This window comes from Vitis riparia, chromosome 7 (assembly GCF_004353265.1).
Source record: "Vitis riparia cultivar Riparia Gloire de Montpellier isolate 1030 chromosome 7, EGFV_Vit.rip_1.0, whole genome shotgun sequence".
In the NCBI taxonomy this organism is placed as follows: domain Eukaryota; kingdom Viridiplantae; phylum Streptophyta; class Magnoliopsida; order Vitales; family Vitaceae; genus Vitis; species Vitis riparia.
Window position 1 is genome coordinate 21,067,278 of NC_048437.1, and position 19,039 is coordinate 21,086,316.

The 19,039-nt window shown below is 33.5% G+C and overlaps 1 protein-coding gene across 1 annotated transcript; it reads right to left on the minus strand.

Moving 5' to 3' along the window:
• Window positions 1-2,016: 2,016 nt before the first annotated feature.
• On the minus strand, window positions 2,017-4,650 carry LOC117917719 (S-protein homolog 5-like). The gene is made up of 2 exons (XM_034834087.1): window positions 4,578-4,650; window positions 2,017-2,429 (listed from the first exon to the last, which is right to left on the minus strand). Exons 1-2 carry the CDS (start codon window positions 4,644-4,646, stop codon window positions 2,019-2,021), a joined length of 480 nt encoding a protein of 159 aa, XP_034689978.1. The 5' UTR covers window positions 4,647-4,650; the 3' UTR covers window positions 2,017-2,018.
• Window positions 4,651-19,039: the final 14,389 nt, after the last annotated feature.

Here is a 19,039-nt window from a genome sequence, read left to right on the forward strand (position 1 = left end):
GATGACAAAAATTAGGGATACAACTTGGTGGGTTGGCCCAACCCAACCCAAACCCCATTTGATGTTTTGATGGGTTGTAGCAATCATTTTTTATACTTAACATAAGTTTGGGTTAGGTATTTTCAACTCAAGAACAATTTTGGGTGGACTCAAGTCAAGGTTTGAAAAACTCAAGGTTAACCTGAACTTAATTTAATGTTTTTACAATATCTATAATGTATACTATCATATATATGAATACTCATTTTATTTTTAATTTTTTCAGAAAAAAAAAATCAAATTATGTCATTTGATTCTCAACCTAGTTTTATACCGATGCCATAGATATAATATGTCTTATTCTCTCGAGTTAATTTCACTCACCTTCTCTCTAGATTTGGTTAAATAAACTTAACCCACATTGGTTTGAAGTTTCAATAAATACCTCAATTGTTTTAAGTGAGAGGGGAGGTGAGTGAAAATAATAAATGCAAATGATAAAGAAGGTTTTTGATGAAATGTCAAACTAATGAAAGTTAGTTTTATTTACCCAAAACCTAAGGCAAGGTGAATGAAATTAATCCTAGATTAAATCATATACTTTTTTTCATTTTTTTTATAAAGATATATCAATTTATTTTTACTTTTTTGTTGCTATCTTGAAATTTTGTCTTATTTACTATTTAATTTTTTTTATATAAATAAAAACATTATAAATAGATTTTGTATGCAACTCAATCAACCTGACCAACCCAAGTCTAACCCGACAAATTTGAATCTAACCTGAGCAACTTGAACTCAACTTGAGCTTAGGAAGTGAGATTGGGTTGGGCTTGGGTTGAGTACCTTAGGTTGGATTAAGCTTGGGTTAGCCATCAACCCAACCAACTTGCCTAAGTTGCAACTCTAATAAAAAATTAATAGGATCATCAAAATAATCTAAATAGTCTACAAAGGTGATACATATTATTAATAAATTTACTATAAATTCATTTAATTTCCTTAGTTATATGATATTATACATGTATCAATGACAACATAAATAAATTTTCACCCACATTTTAAGTTGAATGCGTCATTATTTTGAAATAATATCATATTTGAAAAATTAAATCATTTGATAAATAAAAAAGTGATATGTTTTTTCCATTTAAGCAACACACCATGTATATTGTTCTATTACGATGTATAAAGTGTACCTTATTAGTATGTTATTTATTTTAGTTTTTCTACTTCGTTCCTCAACCATGAAAAGTCTTTTCATGGCAAGAAGCATGTTAAGAGTGTGTTTCAAAAAATTGGGATAGATTTTACTTTTAAAAGATTTTTTTTTTTCATGATCATATTATGTAGAAATTAAACTTTGATGATTTACCTTTTACTTGATCAAGCTAAGTTCATGGATCAAATCAAAGCTATCAAAATATAATTTCAAGATTTGATCTTTCTAGAAACAAGTTTTAAAGAGTAAACCAAATTTTAGGGGAAAAACTATTTTAATGTTTTATCAAATTGAAAACATTGTTTTAAGTGATGAATATTGTTAAGGTGATTTTGAAGACAAAATGATATAGTTTTCAACTATGTTTTTTCAATTTTTTTAGGCACTCTTCAAATATTTAAGTGAAAGGATTAGGCATTTGGAATGTTAATTAGGAAATCAAATTAGAACATTTTTTTGTAAAGTAATTACTGACACAACATTATTAGGATACTTAGAAAATCTAAATACAGAATGAACTTATTTCATTTTGATTCCCTCAATATTGAAATAGGATAAACAAGGTGAAATCTTATTGATTTTATTTTTCACTTATTATTGAATTCTTTTATTGTAGGGTTAAGGACACACATGCTTATGAAAAGAACATATGAACTTGGGTTAAGGAGAACAACTAAACATAAAAAGGAAAGTGTGTCTTTTATTAAATACCATTCTTTATTTCAAATTATATGAAACATAGAGAATGGAGTAACACACCAAAATTGAAATGATGATAGGATTTTTCTTTCAAAATCAAGCCTCCATAAGTTCTTCTTCATGGCATATTCTTGTCATCTCCTTCCTTGATTCCTACACTTTTTTTGTTTGGCCAGTCACTGCAGAAGTCGTAACCACCTTTATGTTTAAGCAAGCATGGACCCTTGAGGGTTACATCCCAATAGCAGTATTTACCGCAACCATCAAGATCCCTCTCTTCATCATAACTATTGAAGTACATAGACTTACCTTGCCATTGAATGTTACAAAAGAAAAGTGTATTCTTTACAAAGAAATTGGGTTTGAAAGACCACTCGAATGAGCCCTTAAAGGGGAGTACATGTACTCCAAGATCATCATCTTTGGATTTACAGTGTATAGTAAGGTTTGATCCCTCGCCTAGAAGATTTGTAAGCCGCACATGTGTTTTTTGTAATATAGGAAGTAATGACCCTTGGGACAAAGTAACCTGCAAAAGAATCAACAACACAAGTTTCTTAAGCAAAAAACTCATATTTGATTTTCTTTTGGTGCACAAGGAGATGGAGTTAGGATCCTCCTTTTATAGGCTTAAAAGTGTGTTATTAGGGAAAAAAAATGGATCATGCTCATAAAAGCTAGAGCCATATTATGATGCTACCACATTAAATATATTCAATTATACAGGTAATATCACATTATAATTTCATATTTTTCTATAATTGAAATTTTTGAGTGCGAAAATTCTATTTCCGTAAATTTTCTCACTAAGGTTTTCAATAATATAATCTAATGAGGTAATGTCCTTGGATTTTCCTTTTGTGCAATTTTCCATTTATTGTTTTGCTAATTTGCAAAGTTTTCCTTCTAGAATATGCATTTATTGTTATATATATATATAATTAACTTCTTCTAATAATTATTTTAAACCTTTCTAAAATTGCTTTAACTTGTTGTATAATCATCTATTTATTTACTTGCTAATTTTTACAAATTATCTTCTTATAATTTCCATTTATATAATTATGTAATTAAAGTAGACATTTTATTAAAATTTATTTCTTTTTGTAGTTATTTTAACTCTTTCTAAAATTAGTTTATGTGAAGACCACTGATAATTATTGCATTGACTTCCTAAATATAATTTTTTTTATTCACTTTTAGTAAAATTATGTATTTAATTTCATGTTGATTTTTCAAAATTTGTTTACCATAATTTCTATAAAAAATGTATTGTTATGAGGTTTATCAAAATCCAATTTCCGGTATATATTTTGTTGACCAATCCTTCCTAATTCATATCTTTGTTGAAAGAATTTCTTTTGTAATTCCTTACATAATGATTCAAAAAATACCGGATCCCCATGTACACAAGCAAATTGTTGATAAATATCCTAAATGACACTTTCTTTTGACCCAATGTTTTTTTTCTCCTTATCATCTAGGAAAAACCAAAAAAATCTCAAGATAGCAAACATTTTCTAGAATTTCTCTTAAACTATCTATTTTTTTCGACATTTACTTCTTTTGAAGATTATTTTAATCTTTTCCAAACGACTCTAATTCAAGACAAGATCATTGCCTTTGCCTTCTAAATTATGTGTTTTTAGTCAAAAGTTTCTTGTTATTTGGAATTGTAAGGTTCTAAATTTAGTAAGAACAAAAAAATATATATCATTTCACCAATTAAAATAATTAATAAATTATGTTTGGTCAAATTTGGTGAAATGATTGTTCCCTTGTATTCAAAATAATATTTCTAAACATATCATACATAAAGACCCAAATATTAATTAATTTAATGTTTTATTTTTTTACTTTTTAAAAATAAATCTCTTATTCTCAATAAAGTTATTAAATCCATTAAAGGTAAAATATTAATTAATAATTTAACTAGAAACATTTTTTAATTAGATATATCTACTGAAACCCAAAAGGAAAAAAGAAAAGAAAAGAAAAGAAAGAGAGAGATAAACATACAAAGGTTACATGTCATAAGAGTCGTGCTCAAAATTCTCAGAAAAATAATTTTTAGGAATAATTCTTAAAAATAATTTTCAATTATATTTAGAAATAAAAATCTATTTAAGAACTCAAATAAAAAAAAAAAACAGTTTTTGTTGATTTATTCCCTATGAAAGTATTATAAATTTTTTAATAAATGAAAAACTTCTCAAAATATTATGTATATTTTAAATTATTTTTAAAAAAAAAAGGTAAAAAAAAAAAAAAAAAAACCTTCAATTTTATCCTCAAATACAATTTGTTTCGAAAATAAATTCTTAAAAAACATATTTTCAATTAAAAATAAGAAAACTCTTCTCTATTTTAAAGAATAGAAAAAAAATGTCTTGTTCTTGAGTTAGATAATAATGGTAACAACAACCAAAACCATGAATCTTATTTTACTCAACTAGATTTTGGGTAGCTTTTTTGGCATGGATATAGTTGGTTAACTTTCAAATTACTAATTTCCAACTTATTAATTATCAAGATAAGAGTGTTCTTCATTAAAGGCTCAGATCAAGTTAGGAATATGCATAACTATCCTAAACTTTTCTAAATAACTCTATGTACAACAGAAAAATAGCAATTTTAAAATTTAAATGGATTCAAAAAGTGATTACGAAAACCATACCTCAGATTTAGATGGTCCTGAATCAAATCCATGTGGTGAAGATGAAGAACGAAATCGTAGAAGTCTCATAAACCCGAAATCTTCTTCGAACCTTAATCTTGACACACTTCTGGTGAGGATGGAAGAGATGATGGAGGCTAGACTCTCTCTAGAGAAGGAAGATGTCTCTCTAGAAAAAACTATAGAAATCCTAACCCTTAAAGGATTAGTTATAGGGTTTCCTACTCGACTTAAGTGACTTGAGCCACTAACGACTTATGTCACTTAATCTAGCCTAAAACGGATCCTAATTGATTAATTAACCCAACAGGGCCTACTACTTAACCAATTAGCCCAATCTAGAGACCTTATTCACTTAACCTTATGCAACCTTGCATAATTATCAAAACGTCCTTATGCACAAAAGTGAACTTAGAGTCAATCCAACCCTCATAACCCATGTCAACAAGGTATATAAGCTTACAGCAGGGACCACTGAGATCCATAGGAATACCAGCTCCCTCATAATCCAATTATGAAGTTAACTCAACATCCCACTACAAAGAATCAATTGAACTCTAGTATCCTATGTAAATAACAACAAGATACTAAGTGTTCAAGTTCGTAACCTACTACTATGGCTATATTTTTCATGAACACACCTCCTTAGGATCACCCAAGGGGACACACTGTCTCAATCCCAAGAGATGTTATGATGCCTCTATTGAGAATACCTATTACTATTGGTTTCTATCAACATGACCTAATTCATAAGGAATATATGATCGACTTATGATCTCACCCGTAGGTCAATGCCACTGCTAACTTCAACACAAGCTCTATATTCTCTCAAGGTTGAGAGACAACACAATGAAACAGCTTTGTGAAGTCATGACTACTTGATAACTTTAAGTCATGACTCACCATAGGTCCTGACCAATGTATGACCATACACAATAGTGCACTCACTATAGGAAACTCATCCTAATAACCAAGACCAGTCATCCCTCCAATTAGGAGGTGATGCCTAGACTCATGAACCGACTATGAACAAGTCATTTATTTACAAGGAGCCCATGAGTTGGATTTTTCGTTTGACTCCTAATGCACCTAAGTCACGTACACTATAAAAGATGCAGGCGAGAGTGCTTATAAGATATAATGCATGGAAATAAGATAAATAAAAGTGAATTAGAACTTTATTAAATAAATAATAAAATCTAAGAGTTTATTACATCATGTCATGCTTTTAAGGGTTTTATCCTAACATTATGAATTCGACAGGAGTTCCAAAAAGATTACAACTACAAGCCCTTATTTTAATCTATACTAGGACATCATTTGAGCAAGTATATTATCATCGCAACTTGATTTAGAATGTGACATAACTTTTTCAATCCTTATTTTAGACATTTTAATCCTTCAATGATTTATTTGCTTCAAGCACTTTAAATCATTTAGAGACTTGGTTGCTTCAAGTAGTTTACATTCTTCAGGGAATTGTAACTATATTATAAAGTATACATCAAATACTCTAGGAATTATCTATCATATGATTGAGTCATTACAAGAATCGATATAGGTATCTATAGGAAACCTCATCTTATAATTTTATTTTATTTTTATCTTGGTTACACTAAACAATTGGTCTAAAATATTTTTTACATCTTCAGGCACTAGATCTCAAGTTCATTATAATAGGCTTTACATCTTTACACATTTGTACTACAAGTCCAAATACTTCAGGTTTTATTAATAAGTTTAACTCTACCTATAGTAATGATTCTTTCTATTGTGCCAATCATTTTGTATTGGTATTCTTCCATATTTTGTAGTTTGGGATTACCATCATTTTTAGATGTCTAAAACCACTTAAAAAGTGGAAATATTTTTGCTAACAATATCATTTCAGTTTTATTTTTCTTTATGTATTCATAACTTATTAAGATCTCACTATTTTCAACTACTTATACTTTTTCAATGGCTATTCACTTAATTTGTACCTCTTCAGGGGTTATATGTTTCATTTGTACCTCTTTAGGGCTCAAATTTATCAATTTTGGACTAATTAGTCAATTTATGGTCTCTTCAAATTATTTTTATAATATTTATTTGTCTTACTTACTATCTTTTGCTTCAACTATTTTACCACACTTCATGTATGTATTTATTGTTGTGTTAGTTTATTGTCCTATATGAACATCAATTTATTATATTTTATGAATAAGAACTTCCCTATAAATTTCACATGATTCTTCTAGAATAAGCTTCCTCCTTATAATAGTGAGAAAATTATTTCATGAAAATAACAATTTATGCAACATGTCATATTACCTTTCATGTTATATATAGATTATTCACTATGTAAAAGAAACATCTAGTTTTTTTAATGAATACCCATATGACATTGTAATGAGAATAACCTTGACGGATCCAATTGGTCATACAAGAATCTTCTGGATTTAACATGATATAAAATGCCATTCACATGGAATAGTGTGCTACTAGTGATCAAGTATGAACTTTTTTTAAGCTTTTAATTATGTTTCTAGTAGTTGGTGTGGTAATTACATCAATTATTATTAATTTTGTACAATGAATAAGACAAACATTTTAGAATATATCTATTAAGTAATTGATATTATATACAAATAAAAATGGATAAAATATATGCATATATTAGAAAACATGTCATTATGTTAAAATAAAAGGACAAACATGGAAGGTAAACAAGACTAATGAATTTTTTATCAAAAGTTCATTATTCTTGGATACATCCCCATTTTCGAAGGATCACAGTCTTTTGGTAGTCATATATTTTTTCATATTATTCCAATTTTGTATTTTTTTTTTTTATAAAAAAAAGCAATATCTTATGAGAAATCAATTCATTTAAATTTTCATGGAAATGATACATAAGGATGTTTCATGTTTTTGAAATATCCCACAAGATCTCATATTTACTTAATTTCAACAAAAGAGTTACAAATTCAAGTTTGTGTAATGTTATAACCTATGGATACATGATGACCAAATAATACAATGAAAATCATTCATAAACTAAAAGATCTTGAAAAAAATAATGGTCTAAATAAAATTGTCAAGTGATGAATAAAGTAAGTTTTGTATTTTAATTCCATGAAAATCATATGCATTAATAACTATAACATGATAAAATACTTTTTGTTTTCTATTATATAGCTTCAAAATATAAAAATATGTAAATTAATTTTTCATATAACTTCAAGTCCCTATTACTTTCAGCTATTAGAGTCCTATGAATCTGTTTTTCTTACATAGATTTTGGTTATGTAATATGATAAAATATATTTGTTTACATAACTTTTGGTATGTAATGGTTATGGTAAGTTTATTATAAAATATTTTTAAAAAAAGTTACATACTTAGGCTATATACTATAAAATTGTTAATTTAATTTTCACATAGTTATATAAAGAATAATTATCAATGAATTAACTCGTTAAATTTTTATGGTGTTTGACTTCTTTACTTGAGGATAGATAACACTAATAAGATTTTTGTGTCTATTGTCATAAATAATGGGAAATCGTGGTTCATTTTAAAATAATCAAATATGATCAAAACTATAGAAAAAATAACAAATTGATTTTCAATTCTTATTATAAGCATATAAGGAGGTGTCTCCTCATGTAAAATAAAGCTAATTAGATTAGGTAAAACACCCATAGAGAGGGAGAGGGGGTGTGAATTGATGACATCTTAGATCTAAGCAATTGAAGTAATACAAATTTTCAAAAACTTGATCTTTAGGGTTAAAAATACTAACCTTTAGGTATGTATGTTCCCAAACCTTAAATTCCAAGTGTTGAAGATAACCTTGAAGTTGTTAGAAGTCTAGTAAACTCTAGATCTTCCGCCCAAAGACTCAACTTTGTTCTTGCCATACTTCCACTGAGGAGGAAAAATGTGGGGGAAGGGGGGAGGCTATGGCTCTCTCTTTCTCTCGGGATGGTGGAAGACAAAAAGTTTACGAGATACACAACTGAAACCCATGCTATTCCTATGACCAACAAAGACTCTCCTTGTCAATGTCTTGGTGAAGGGATCCATTAAGTTCTTCATAGAAGGCATCTTGTCATCCTTTAAACTATCTCAACACTTTAAAGCACAAACACATAATCCTTCGTTCTCCTAAGATACTTAAGTATATGCTTGACAGCAGTCCAGTGTTTTGGACCTAGATTAGATTGATACCTACTCACCATACCCACTTTAAAGCAAATATCTAGCCTAGTACATAGCATCACATACAAAAGACTACCCACTACAAAGGCATAGGGTACTAATTGCATGCACTCTTTCTCTTCAAGTGTTTTAGGACACTAATCCTGAGAAAAGGGAATTCCATGCCTAAAATGTAACAAACCTTTCTTGGAATCCTCATCACATACTTGACGAAAATCTTATGTATGTAGGTAGCTTGAGATAGCGCTAGTTTCCTATTCTTGCGGTCCCTAAAGACCTTAATCCTAAGAATATATTGTGTTTCTCCTAGATCCTTCATCTAGAACTAAGTAGACAACTAGATCTTGATTGGTAACAATAACCCTACATCATTACTGATTCATGCCTAATTGGTGTCTCAGCTGATTCGTGTCCAGCTGGTGCTCCTTGATTGAGGGATTAATCAACAAAATTTATAACCTATTACACCATATACTAGGGTAGCAAAGACAAAGCTACTATAGCATAGTGCTCTAGGATCGTTCACTGGGATGGGTTTTCACTTACAAATGATATTAATTCAAAGCTGAATTGGTGCCTTTTCATTTCAAGGTTAGCTTTAAAAGAAAACATAAAGACGTTTGAATGAAAAAGGATTGGTTTTAAGCTAACCAAAAGTAGTAACTGATTTTACTTATAAAGAAAGTGTTTCTTGGAGTTTCAGATACTAGGCTCAGATTCCTCATACAAAAGGAGAATTCTGGTCACTTGTTTCTTTTCCTCGCATTAGAGAATTAACATATAGTTCTTCTCCAACCGGTGTTGTACAGATGCTTCCCATTAATGGTTCAAACACTAAATCCTCTCACTGATGCACCTTGCAATGGCTCATACCTCTCACTAGCACTTGCCATTCAAGGTGATCTTTAACCTTGGATTACCCGTCAAAAGCTCGCAAGAGATAACTAATGGATGTCTCCTTGGAGTCCAAAGCTTACCAAGTGTTGGCTATTCTAGAAATCCTACCTTCAAAACCTCCAAGGCTCGCAAGGGGTAAACTAGTGCATCTCCATGGATGGAGATCAACTTGCTTACCAAGTGTTGGCCCAGGTGATTAAAAGGAGTTTTAAGTTAACTAAAAAGATAAAAACCATTAACGGGTCACACTTTCTCTTCATTAAAAACTAAAACAACAAACTTCCAATTTATGCATGTGGAAACTTACCCGGTTACTTAGCTCCAAGAGACAAAGAGCTTAGCCTCTCATCCTCTAAGGAAAAATCTCAAAGTTTGATTGGCTAGAAAGAAAAAGAATGAGAAAACAAAAATATATAGAAGAAACAGAGCAAGTGCTCTGTTCGTCAATTTACATATATTATATGATGGATTATATGGAACCCCTTAGAACAGGCTCCTCGGGCTCCCTTTAAACCAAAATTACACTTACAGCTATTACATGATATTTTTGCCAAATTCCTAATTAAAAACTAAGGATTCTATCACTGGTGGTTTACAAGGAGAATTTGGGCATTTAGGCAACAAAATCTAATGAAAAATATCTCCTGGTGTCGGTTACAAATATCGGGAAGCATAAGGACCATTCGCAGGTGACAAGTGAGGTCTGCGAGATTCGCAGTGCACAAGAAGGGCTGCGAAATTTCTTCATAGCAACCAGCTGATTCAACACCTTTGCAAAGTGGACTTCCATCTTGTGGTGTTGGCTTCCATCGCGGCGTGAAGCTTCAGGGGAGTTCCATAGCACTGTGCAAAAGGCTGCGAAATCACTTCGCAACAAAATCGGATTCCGCAGCACTTTTCTGAAGCCTTCCTTCAGCTTGGAGCAGTTGTCTTCCAAAGGCTGTAACTTCCTCATTTCAACTCCAAATTGCACACGATTTGAAGCATTGGATTGTTGACTTCCTAAGCTTTCAAATGACATATTGTATGCATAATTTGGACTTCAGGAAGTGCTCCAAAAGTGGCTGCAGTGACTGTCATCAAGAATGCTCCATGGCTGATTTCTCTTTGCTTCCCTTTGCATTCCCTTTGCTTATGGCAAAGAGCTTCAAGGCTTGATTCTTCATGCTCTGAGCTTCCATTGCTTTCCAAGGATTCATAAAACTCTCTCAATCTCATAATGCTTTGGTGATCAAAATACTAACAAAACACCAAGACTTACACAATTTGATTAAAATTCATTAAAAGGGGCCTTAACATGCTAATTGGGTTAAAGGCACTAACAACTACTCAAAAGTGTTTAAAAGGATTAATTAGAAGCTATCAAATAGACTTTTTGAGTAGTAATCACTCCCCCAACCGACATATTGCTAGTCCTTAGCAATGAAGGAGAGAAAAATAAAATAAAAAGTACCATAATTACAACATCATGCTGATCATTCAAAAAATGTTTAAGTGGCATGACTAATCAAACTCTCCATGGAACATTAAAGAAATAAAACTCAACTTCAATAGGAGTTATCAAATAATTGTCTATCACAATTCTTAAAAAGAAGGCATTATGCAAATTTTAAGCTTCAAAAGAGTTTCCACTCCCAAAGGGTCAAACTTACTCTTCACAAAATCTAAGTGTTACTTATTAGTTTCCGGATATAGTATGTCAAACTAATCTCTCCCTCAACCTAGTTTTTTTCAAGCTTAGCAACTATCAACCTCCAATAGGCTAAGAACAACCTTTTCTTTCACACTTTTTTTTTCATTGTAGGAGTACAAGACTTAAAGGATTTTTTCTAAATTGTCCATGTAACGGGGGTCCATCGATGACTCCCACCATCAAGGTTTAGGGCATCAAGCTTTAAGGATCTTTCAACCACTAACTCCTCGAATTTCACCCGGATTTTGAGAATGAATTTTTAATACCCAAGCACCTACATATGTTAAACTCCACCTATTCACCTTTGTAACGAGCATTGAGGTCGGTGACTCCACCAATTAAGGCTTAGGGCACCAGGCTTCAAAGATTTTCACCATATACCCTCAGACCTTGCTCGGGTTTCAAGGCAAGCAAACATTTTTTTTTTTTCTTTTCCAAAGGCTCATTGGCCTTTTATAAGGTGTCCCAACACTATTAATGAGGTCAAAGGTACAAGTCTAAAATTTCCTAAGTCAAGAGGGAATAGTTTTTCATCTTATACTCGGAACCTAGTGTGCACAGTGTGTGAATAGCTTAAAGTGGAAGAACTGAGGTTGAATTCAATAGATGTTTCAACAATTCATCAACTTTATAAGCATAATACAAACTCTAAGTCAAGTAAAAAGACAAAAATTCATTTCTCCCTTTTCATTTTGAAAATTTTTCCTTAATAACCATGGAGAGTAGAATAAAAACTTAAAAAAATTTTAAAAATTAAGAAAAAAGCAACTAAATTACCAAAATAACTTAGCATTATTAACATACTTACTTCCTCAACTCTCCCCCCAACCAAGCTGAACATTGTCCTCATGTGACAAAAGCGATTAAAAATAGGGAGGAAGTGGTACCTCCTTAGTGACATGGAGTCTGAGTCTTATAGAAGAAACCACAATGTTCAAAAAAAAAAAAAAAAAAAAAACATAAGAGTTAGTGAGTAGAGAAATAGAAAAATGCCAAGTTTAAACAAAAATTGATGTCTATATATGATGCATCATCAGTAATACATCCAATCCCAGAATATAAGACATCAAAACATGGAATTATGTATACTAATATAATAAGTAAAGACAAAAAATAAAGAGATGATCAAGTAATGGAAGAGTCCTATGGAGCTGATGCATCTGTGGTGGCCTCTTGAGTGGGTTGGATCAGAACTTCAACCTCTGTTTGGTAGTCTCCTTAGATGGCATAGTCTATCAACTAGAGCTCTCAGTTGGTAGCTATGGGATTTGATGGTTTAAGGAGGTAAGAAATGGAATGAGAGACTTCATGTGTGATCTCAGGGTGTGCGGGGCTTTCCTCTAGTCTTGGCCATGGCTGAAATGGAGAGGTGGCTGTTATGAGTTCCAGAGGGTACTCAGCTGGTGAGTGGGGCTCTGTTGGCATTTTAGCAACTTCCCTTAGCTTTGCAAGGTGTTTTTGCAAACTTCCCTCCATTTTGCAAGTCAATTTCACAATTTGAAGGCCATTTCGACTTTTGGTGGTGATATCGCAGCCATTTTGAAGTTTGGAGATCATTTCATAACCATTTCGAAGCTTGGAGGTGATTTTGCAGCCAAAAGTGCCCTGCAAAATGGAGCTTTGTCTGCGAAATTGGAAGTTTGTACGTTCGCAGCCATTTTGCAGCTTTTAAAATACCCTGCGAAATTGGGCTTGGCTGCGAAATTTGGAGTTTTATGCTTCCCAGCGTTTCGCAGCTGCAAAATAAGGGTCACTGTGCTGCAAAAATGGCACTCGTGTGCCAAAAGTTGGTTTTTGCAGCTTTGAAATCCTCTGCGAAATGGAGCTTTCCTGCGGAAATGGGATTTTCATGCTTTGGTGGTTCGCAGCCCATTCGCAGCTGCGAATTGGGTCACTGTACCGCGGAATGGCACTCGTGTGCCAAAGGTGGTTTCGCAGCTGCGAAACACCCGCGGAATGGAGAAATTGCTGAGGAATCGTTGCGGAATTAGGGCTTTTTACGCCTTAGTGGTTCGCAGAGACTTCGCAGCTGCGAAATTGGGGTTCCTGTGTGCTGCGGAGTGGCACTCGTGTGCCAAACACCGGTTTCGCAGCTTCAAACACCCTTACCAAATGGAGCTTTCCCTGCGAAATGGAGATTTCATGCTTTGGAGCTTCGCAGCCCACTTCGCAGCTGCGAAATGGGGGCTCCTGTGCTGCGGAGTGGCACTCGTGTGCCAACACTGGTTTCGCAGCTGCGAACCGTTCGCAGAGGGCTAAAAGTGTTGCGAAGTGATTTCGCAGCAAAAGGCCGATTTCGCAGAGGCTGCGAAATTCGCAGACCCTGTTTTCTCCTGTTTTTGCTCTGTTTTTGCTCTGTTTTCGCTCCGATTTCTTCCGATTTCTTCCTTTGCATTTCTCCTGATTTTGATCATCCAAAACCTATATTACATCAAAACAAAGTAGAATTAAAGCATTAAAATCAAAATTAAAGCATTGAAATCAAAATTAAAATTGAAATCAAAATTAAACAAGTAAAAAGTAAAACAAAAAGCTATGGACTAGTTAGTCTTAAGAAAGACTAAGTCCATCAAAAAATTTGATCCTGATTCAGCTTGCCCGGATCCATATGAAGTTTGCATCTCTCACTTGAGGCTTGCTGAGTATGATGGCAAAAAACCAATTCCTTTTTGCCATACAAAGCTTGGAGAAAAAGCGGATGCATGTGTTTCTTCATTTCTTCCTTGATGACTATCCTCTGTGGTTCTTCATTTAATTCAAGATCATAGCCATCTTTCTCTGTACTTTTCCCCTTTCTCTTTCCTTTGATTTCTCCCTCTTTTCTTTCTCTGTTTCACTCTCAACCTCATGCTCTAACTTGCATGTGGGCAGATCAACCTCTTTACCACTCAAAGTGATCACTTCTTTGACTTCCCTCTTTTGTGAAGATTCTCCCTCCTTAGCCTCCATTTCATGGATACTCATGGAATTTTGATAAGGTTGAGAAGGAGAGTTTTCTTTCTCTTGCACTGTGTTGAGGTTAGCAAACCTTGAGATTGAATCTTGGAGATTATCTATCCTCTGAGATAGATAATTTTGCACTTCATCCATCTTTTCTCTACACAGTCATTTCTTTGACTGAGCTGAGCATTGATGGATTTGTTAGCTTCAACAAAGTCTTCCATGACCTTGTTAAGATTCATCATAGCTTGGTCAAGGTTTGAGGCTTGCTGAGGTGCTTGAGCAGGTTGCTGGTACTGAGGTGGCTGTGATTTCCAAAAGAATGTTGGATGGTCCCTCCAATTGGAATTGTAGGTGTTGCAATCACCAAACATTTCCCTCTCTGTTGGAATGATAGGACACTCTTCAACCAAGTGCTCATAAGATAGACAAATGGCACAAGGCATAGCTTGCAATGGTGTCTGAGAGATGGCTTGCACTGGTTGCATATTCTTCATTTCTAGCTCATCCAATCTCCTTTCCATAGCTGCAATCTCTGCCTTCATGTCCATGCCGTCATTTCAAAATATACATCTCACCCCTAGCTTTAGGTTGAGACATATTCTTCCCATATCTCTAGCATTTGGTTCACCCCATTTCTTGAAAATTCAGCCACATAACTGATGAAGTTCATGGCTTCCTCTGCTATCTCGTATTCAATATGGCATGCACAACTAGCAATTTGTGAATTAAGAACAGAGAAACAAAAGAAAAACAATTCAAAAACTTAAGACTAACTAAAACTAGCTGAAAGGTTAACTAAAACACAAATAAAGAAAATAGCAATTAAAAAAGAGTTAGTAAAGGAAAAGAAAAGTCACCAAACTTGTGATGAAGATCACAAGTGTTCTCAAAAGATCATATCACTGCAAAGTGGCACCATCCCCGGCAACGGCGCATTTGATTCATGCTATTGGTGTCTCAGCTGATTCGTGTCCAGCTGGTGCTCCTTGATTGAGGATTAATCAACAAAATTTATAACTATTACACCATATACTAGGGTAGCAAAGACAAAGCTACTATAGCATAGTGGCTCTAGGATCGTTCACTGGGATGGGTTTTCACTTCACAAATGATATTAATTTAAAGCTGAATTGGTGCCTTTTCATTTCAAGGTTAGCTTTAAAAGAAACATAAAGACGTTTGAATGAAAAAGGATTGGTTTAAGCTAACCAAAAGTAGTAACTGATTTTACTTATAAAGAAAAGTGTTTCTTGGAGTTTCAGATCACTAGGCTCAGATTCCTCATACAAAAAGGAGAATTCTGGTCACTTGTTTCTTTTCCTCGCATTAGAGAATTAACATATAGTTCCTTCTCCAACCGGTGTTGTACAGATGCTTCCCATTAATGGGTTCAAACACTAAATCCTCTCACTGATGCACCTTGCAATGGTCATACCTCTCACCTAGCACTTGCCATTCAAGGTGATCTTTAACCTTGGATTACCCGTCAAAAGCTCGCAAGAGATAACTAATGGATGTCTCCTTGGAGTCCAAAAGCTTACCAAGTGTTGGCTATTCTAGAAAATCCTACCTTCAAACCACCTCCCAAAGGCTCGCAAGGGGTAAACTAGTGCATCTCCATGGATGGAGATCACTTGCCTTACCAAGTGTTGGCCCAGGTGATTAAAAGGAGTTTTAAGTTAACTAAAAAGATAAAAACCATTAACGGGTCACACTTTCTCTTCATTAAAAACTAAAACAACAAAACTTCCAATTTATGCATGTGGAAACTTACCCGGTTACCTTAGCTCCAAGAGACAAAGAGCTTAGCCTCTCATCCTCTAAGGAAAAATCCTCAAAGTTTGATTGGCTAGAAAGAAAAAGAATGAGAAAACAAAAATATATAGAAGAAACAGAGCAAGTGCTCTGTTCGTCAATTTCACATATATTATATGATGGATTATATGGAAACCCCTTAGAACAGGCTCCTCGGGCTCCCTTTTAAACCAAAAATTACACTTACAGCTATTACATGATATTTTTGCCAAATTCCTAACTTAAAAACTAAGGAATTCTATCACTGGTGGTTTACAAGGAGAATTTGGGCATTTAGGCAACAAAAATCTAATGAAAAATATCTCCTGGTGTCGGTTACAAATATCGGGAAGCACTAAGGACCACTTCGCAGGTGACAAGTGAGGTCTGCGAGATTTCGCAGGTGCACAAGAAGGGCTGCGAAATTTCTTCATAGCAACCAGCTGATTCAACACCTTTGCAAAGTGGACTTCCATCTTGTGGTGTTTGGCTTCCATCGCGGCGTGAAGCTTCAGGGGAGTTCCATAGCACTGTGCAAAAAGGCTGCGAAATCACTTCGCAACAAAATCGGATTCCGCAGCACTTTTTCTGAAGCCTTCCTTCAGCTTGGAGCAGTTGTCTTCCAAAGGCTGTAACTTCCTCATTTCAACTCCAAATTGCACACGATTTGAAGCATTGGATTGTTGACTTCCTAAGCTTTCAAATGACATATTGTATGCATAATTTGGACTTCAGGAAGTGCTCCAAAAGTGGCTGCAGTGACTGTCATCAAGAATGCTCCATGGCTGATTTCTCTTTGCTTCCCCTTTGCATTTCCACTTTGCTTATGGCAAAAGAGCTTCAAGGCTTTGATTCTTCATGCCTCTGAGCTTCCCATTGCTTTCCAAGGATTCCATAAAACTCTCCTCAATCTCATAATGCTTTGGTGATCAAAATACTAACAAAAACACCAAGACTTACACAATTTGATTAAAATTCATTAAAAGGGGCCTTAACATGCTAATTGGGTTAAAAGGCACTAACAACTACTCAAAAGTGTTTAAAAGGATTAATTAGAAGCTATCAAATAGCACTTTTTGAGTAGTAATCAATTACCAATGAGTAGAATGTCATTACCATACAAGATCATAAAGACCACCATGCTTCTCTGCACCCTATTGCACACATAAGGCCCTTTGCTATGAAAATATCTTATTACATCTTATAGATGCTAATATCAAGATAATCGTTTAAGAACACTATCTTGACATTCTATTGTAATATCTCATAAATAAGATACATCGCAATGGGTAGGAGTACTTTGATGGATCTGAATATAACTACTAGTGAAAAGGTTTCTTATATTCGAAACAATGTTTCGAACTATAACCTTTAACTACAACCTAGCCACATAAAACTCAACTTCTTCCATCTACTCCTTTATTCCTCTTGTAGACCAACTTACACCTATAGGTTTTATCCCTTCAGGTGTTTCTACAGGAACCCAGACTATATTAGAATCACAAGGATTCTAACTCTGTCTCCATAGATTTTTGCTAAAGATGTGCATCCACATCTCTCATTACTTTATCGTAATCTATGGGATCGATCTCATGTTCCTTTAGAATGGCCTCGAAAGACTTTCCCACATACATTAATCGGTCTAGTTGTTTAACAACCCTCCCACTACGACAAGGCATCAATATACTAAAAATGGGAATGATTGGTATTGGATCCATAGTATCTTGTGTATAGTGGGACTATCTTCTAATATTCTCAATATATATCATAGTTTGTCTTATTACATATCATATAGTATTCATCGATTACCTGGTATTTGTAACAACAAACACCTTCTAATAATCCTGACTATAAAGTAATAATCCCTAAATCCTCTTAGATATCTTATAAAGTGATACACCTCTTTATAAAAAGAGGTATTATACATTCTTTAAAATATATTCCCAAAGAATATGGGAAGTAATGAGAAACTAATCACCGATCTCACTATATCTATCAAAGTTCAATATCTTCTTTCCATTACTCCATTTTGCAATGGAGTCCTTGGTGCACACAACTAGGATATGATCTCATGCTCCATTTGGAAATAATCAAACCTACTAGACTAACCACCTCAATCTAATCGAAGTGCCTTGATATGTTTACCCAATAGGTTATCCGATTTTGCCTTAAATTCAATGAGTTTATCCAAGGCATTAGATTTTATATCTACATATCCAAAACTAGAGTATTTATTAATAAAATGATCAAATAGCCATACTTTCCATATAGAAACACAAAAAATTTCATACACGTGAGTATGCACTAACTCCAAACATTCCTTGGTTCCATGCCCTTTAAAAATAAAGGTGCCTCTTCGTCATTTTACCTTATATATAGGATTTGTATACTAAAAGATCTTCTAGAATAAAATGGTCTAGACTTAATTAGTCTTTGGATCCTATATAGATTAATATGATCTAGGCATTAGAAGCCAAATGTTTGATTAGTGCTAGATTCTTTCTTTTAGTGAGAACTGACTGTTCTCATTACTTGGCAAAGTGATAATGGAGTCTTACACAAAAAAATGTAATACCTCCAACTAACTTGCACAATTTATCTTGCAACTGAAGTTAAGGTAAGTACAATCCCATCATGTCACCTTCTCACTTGTTGAAAACCCTATAAAGAACTATAAATAGTGGGTCTAGAATCTATCCACCACAATTGGTGAAATCCACTACTATTTATTTAACAATGAGAATATGATGTGTGCTTTTCTATCCTAGGTACTCTAAGCATTCCTTTTCTAGTGTCTTGAAAGGTCACAAAAGAATCATTGCCCATGAGTTTGTTCTCTCATTCATTTTCTTGAACTTCCCTTATTTGGTGTTATTGTTCTTCTTCTTGTTATAAAAACCTAAAGAACCTTGACTTCCATATGTACACC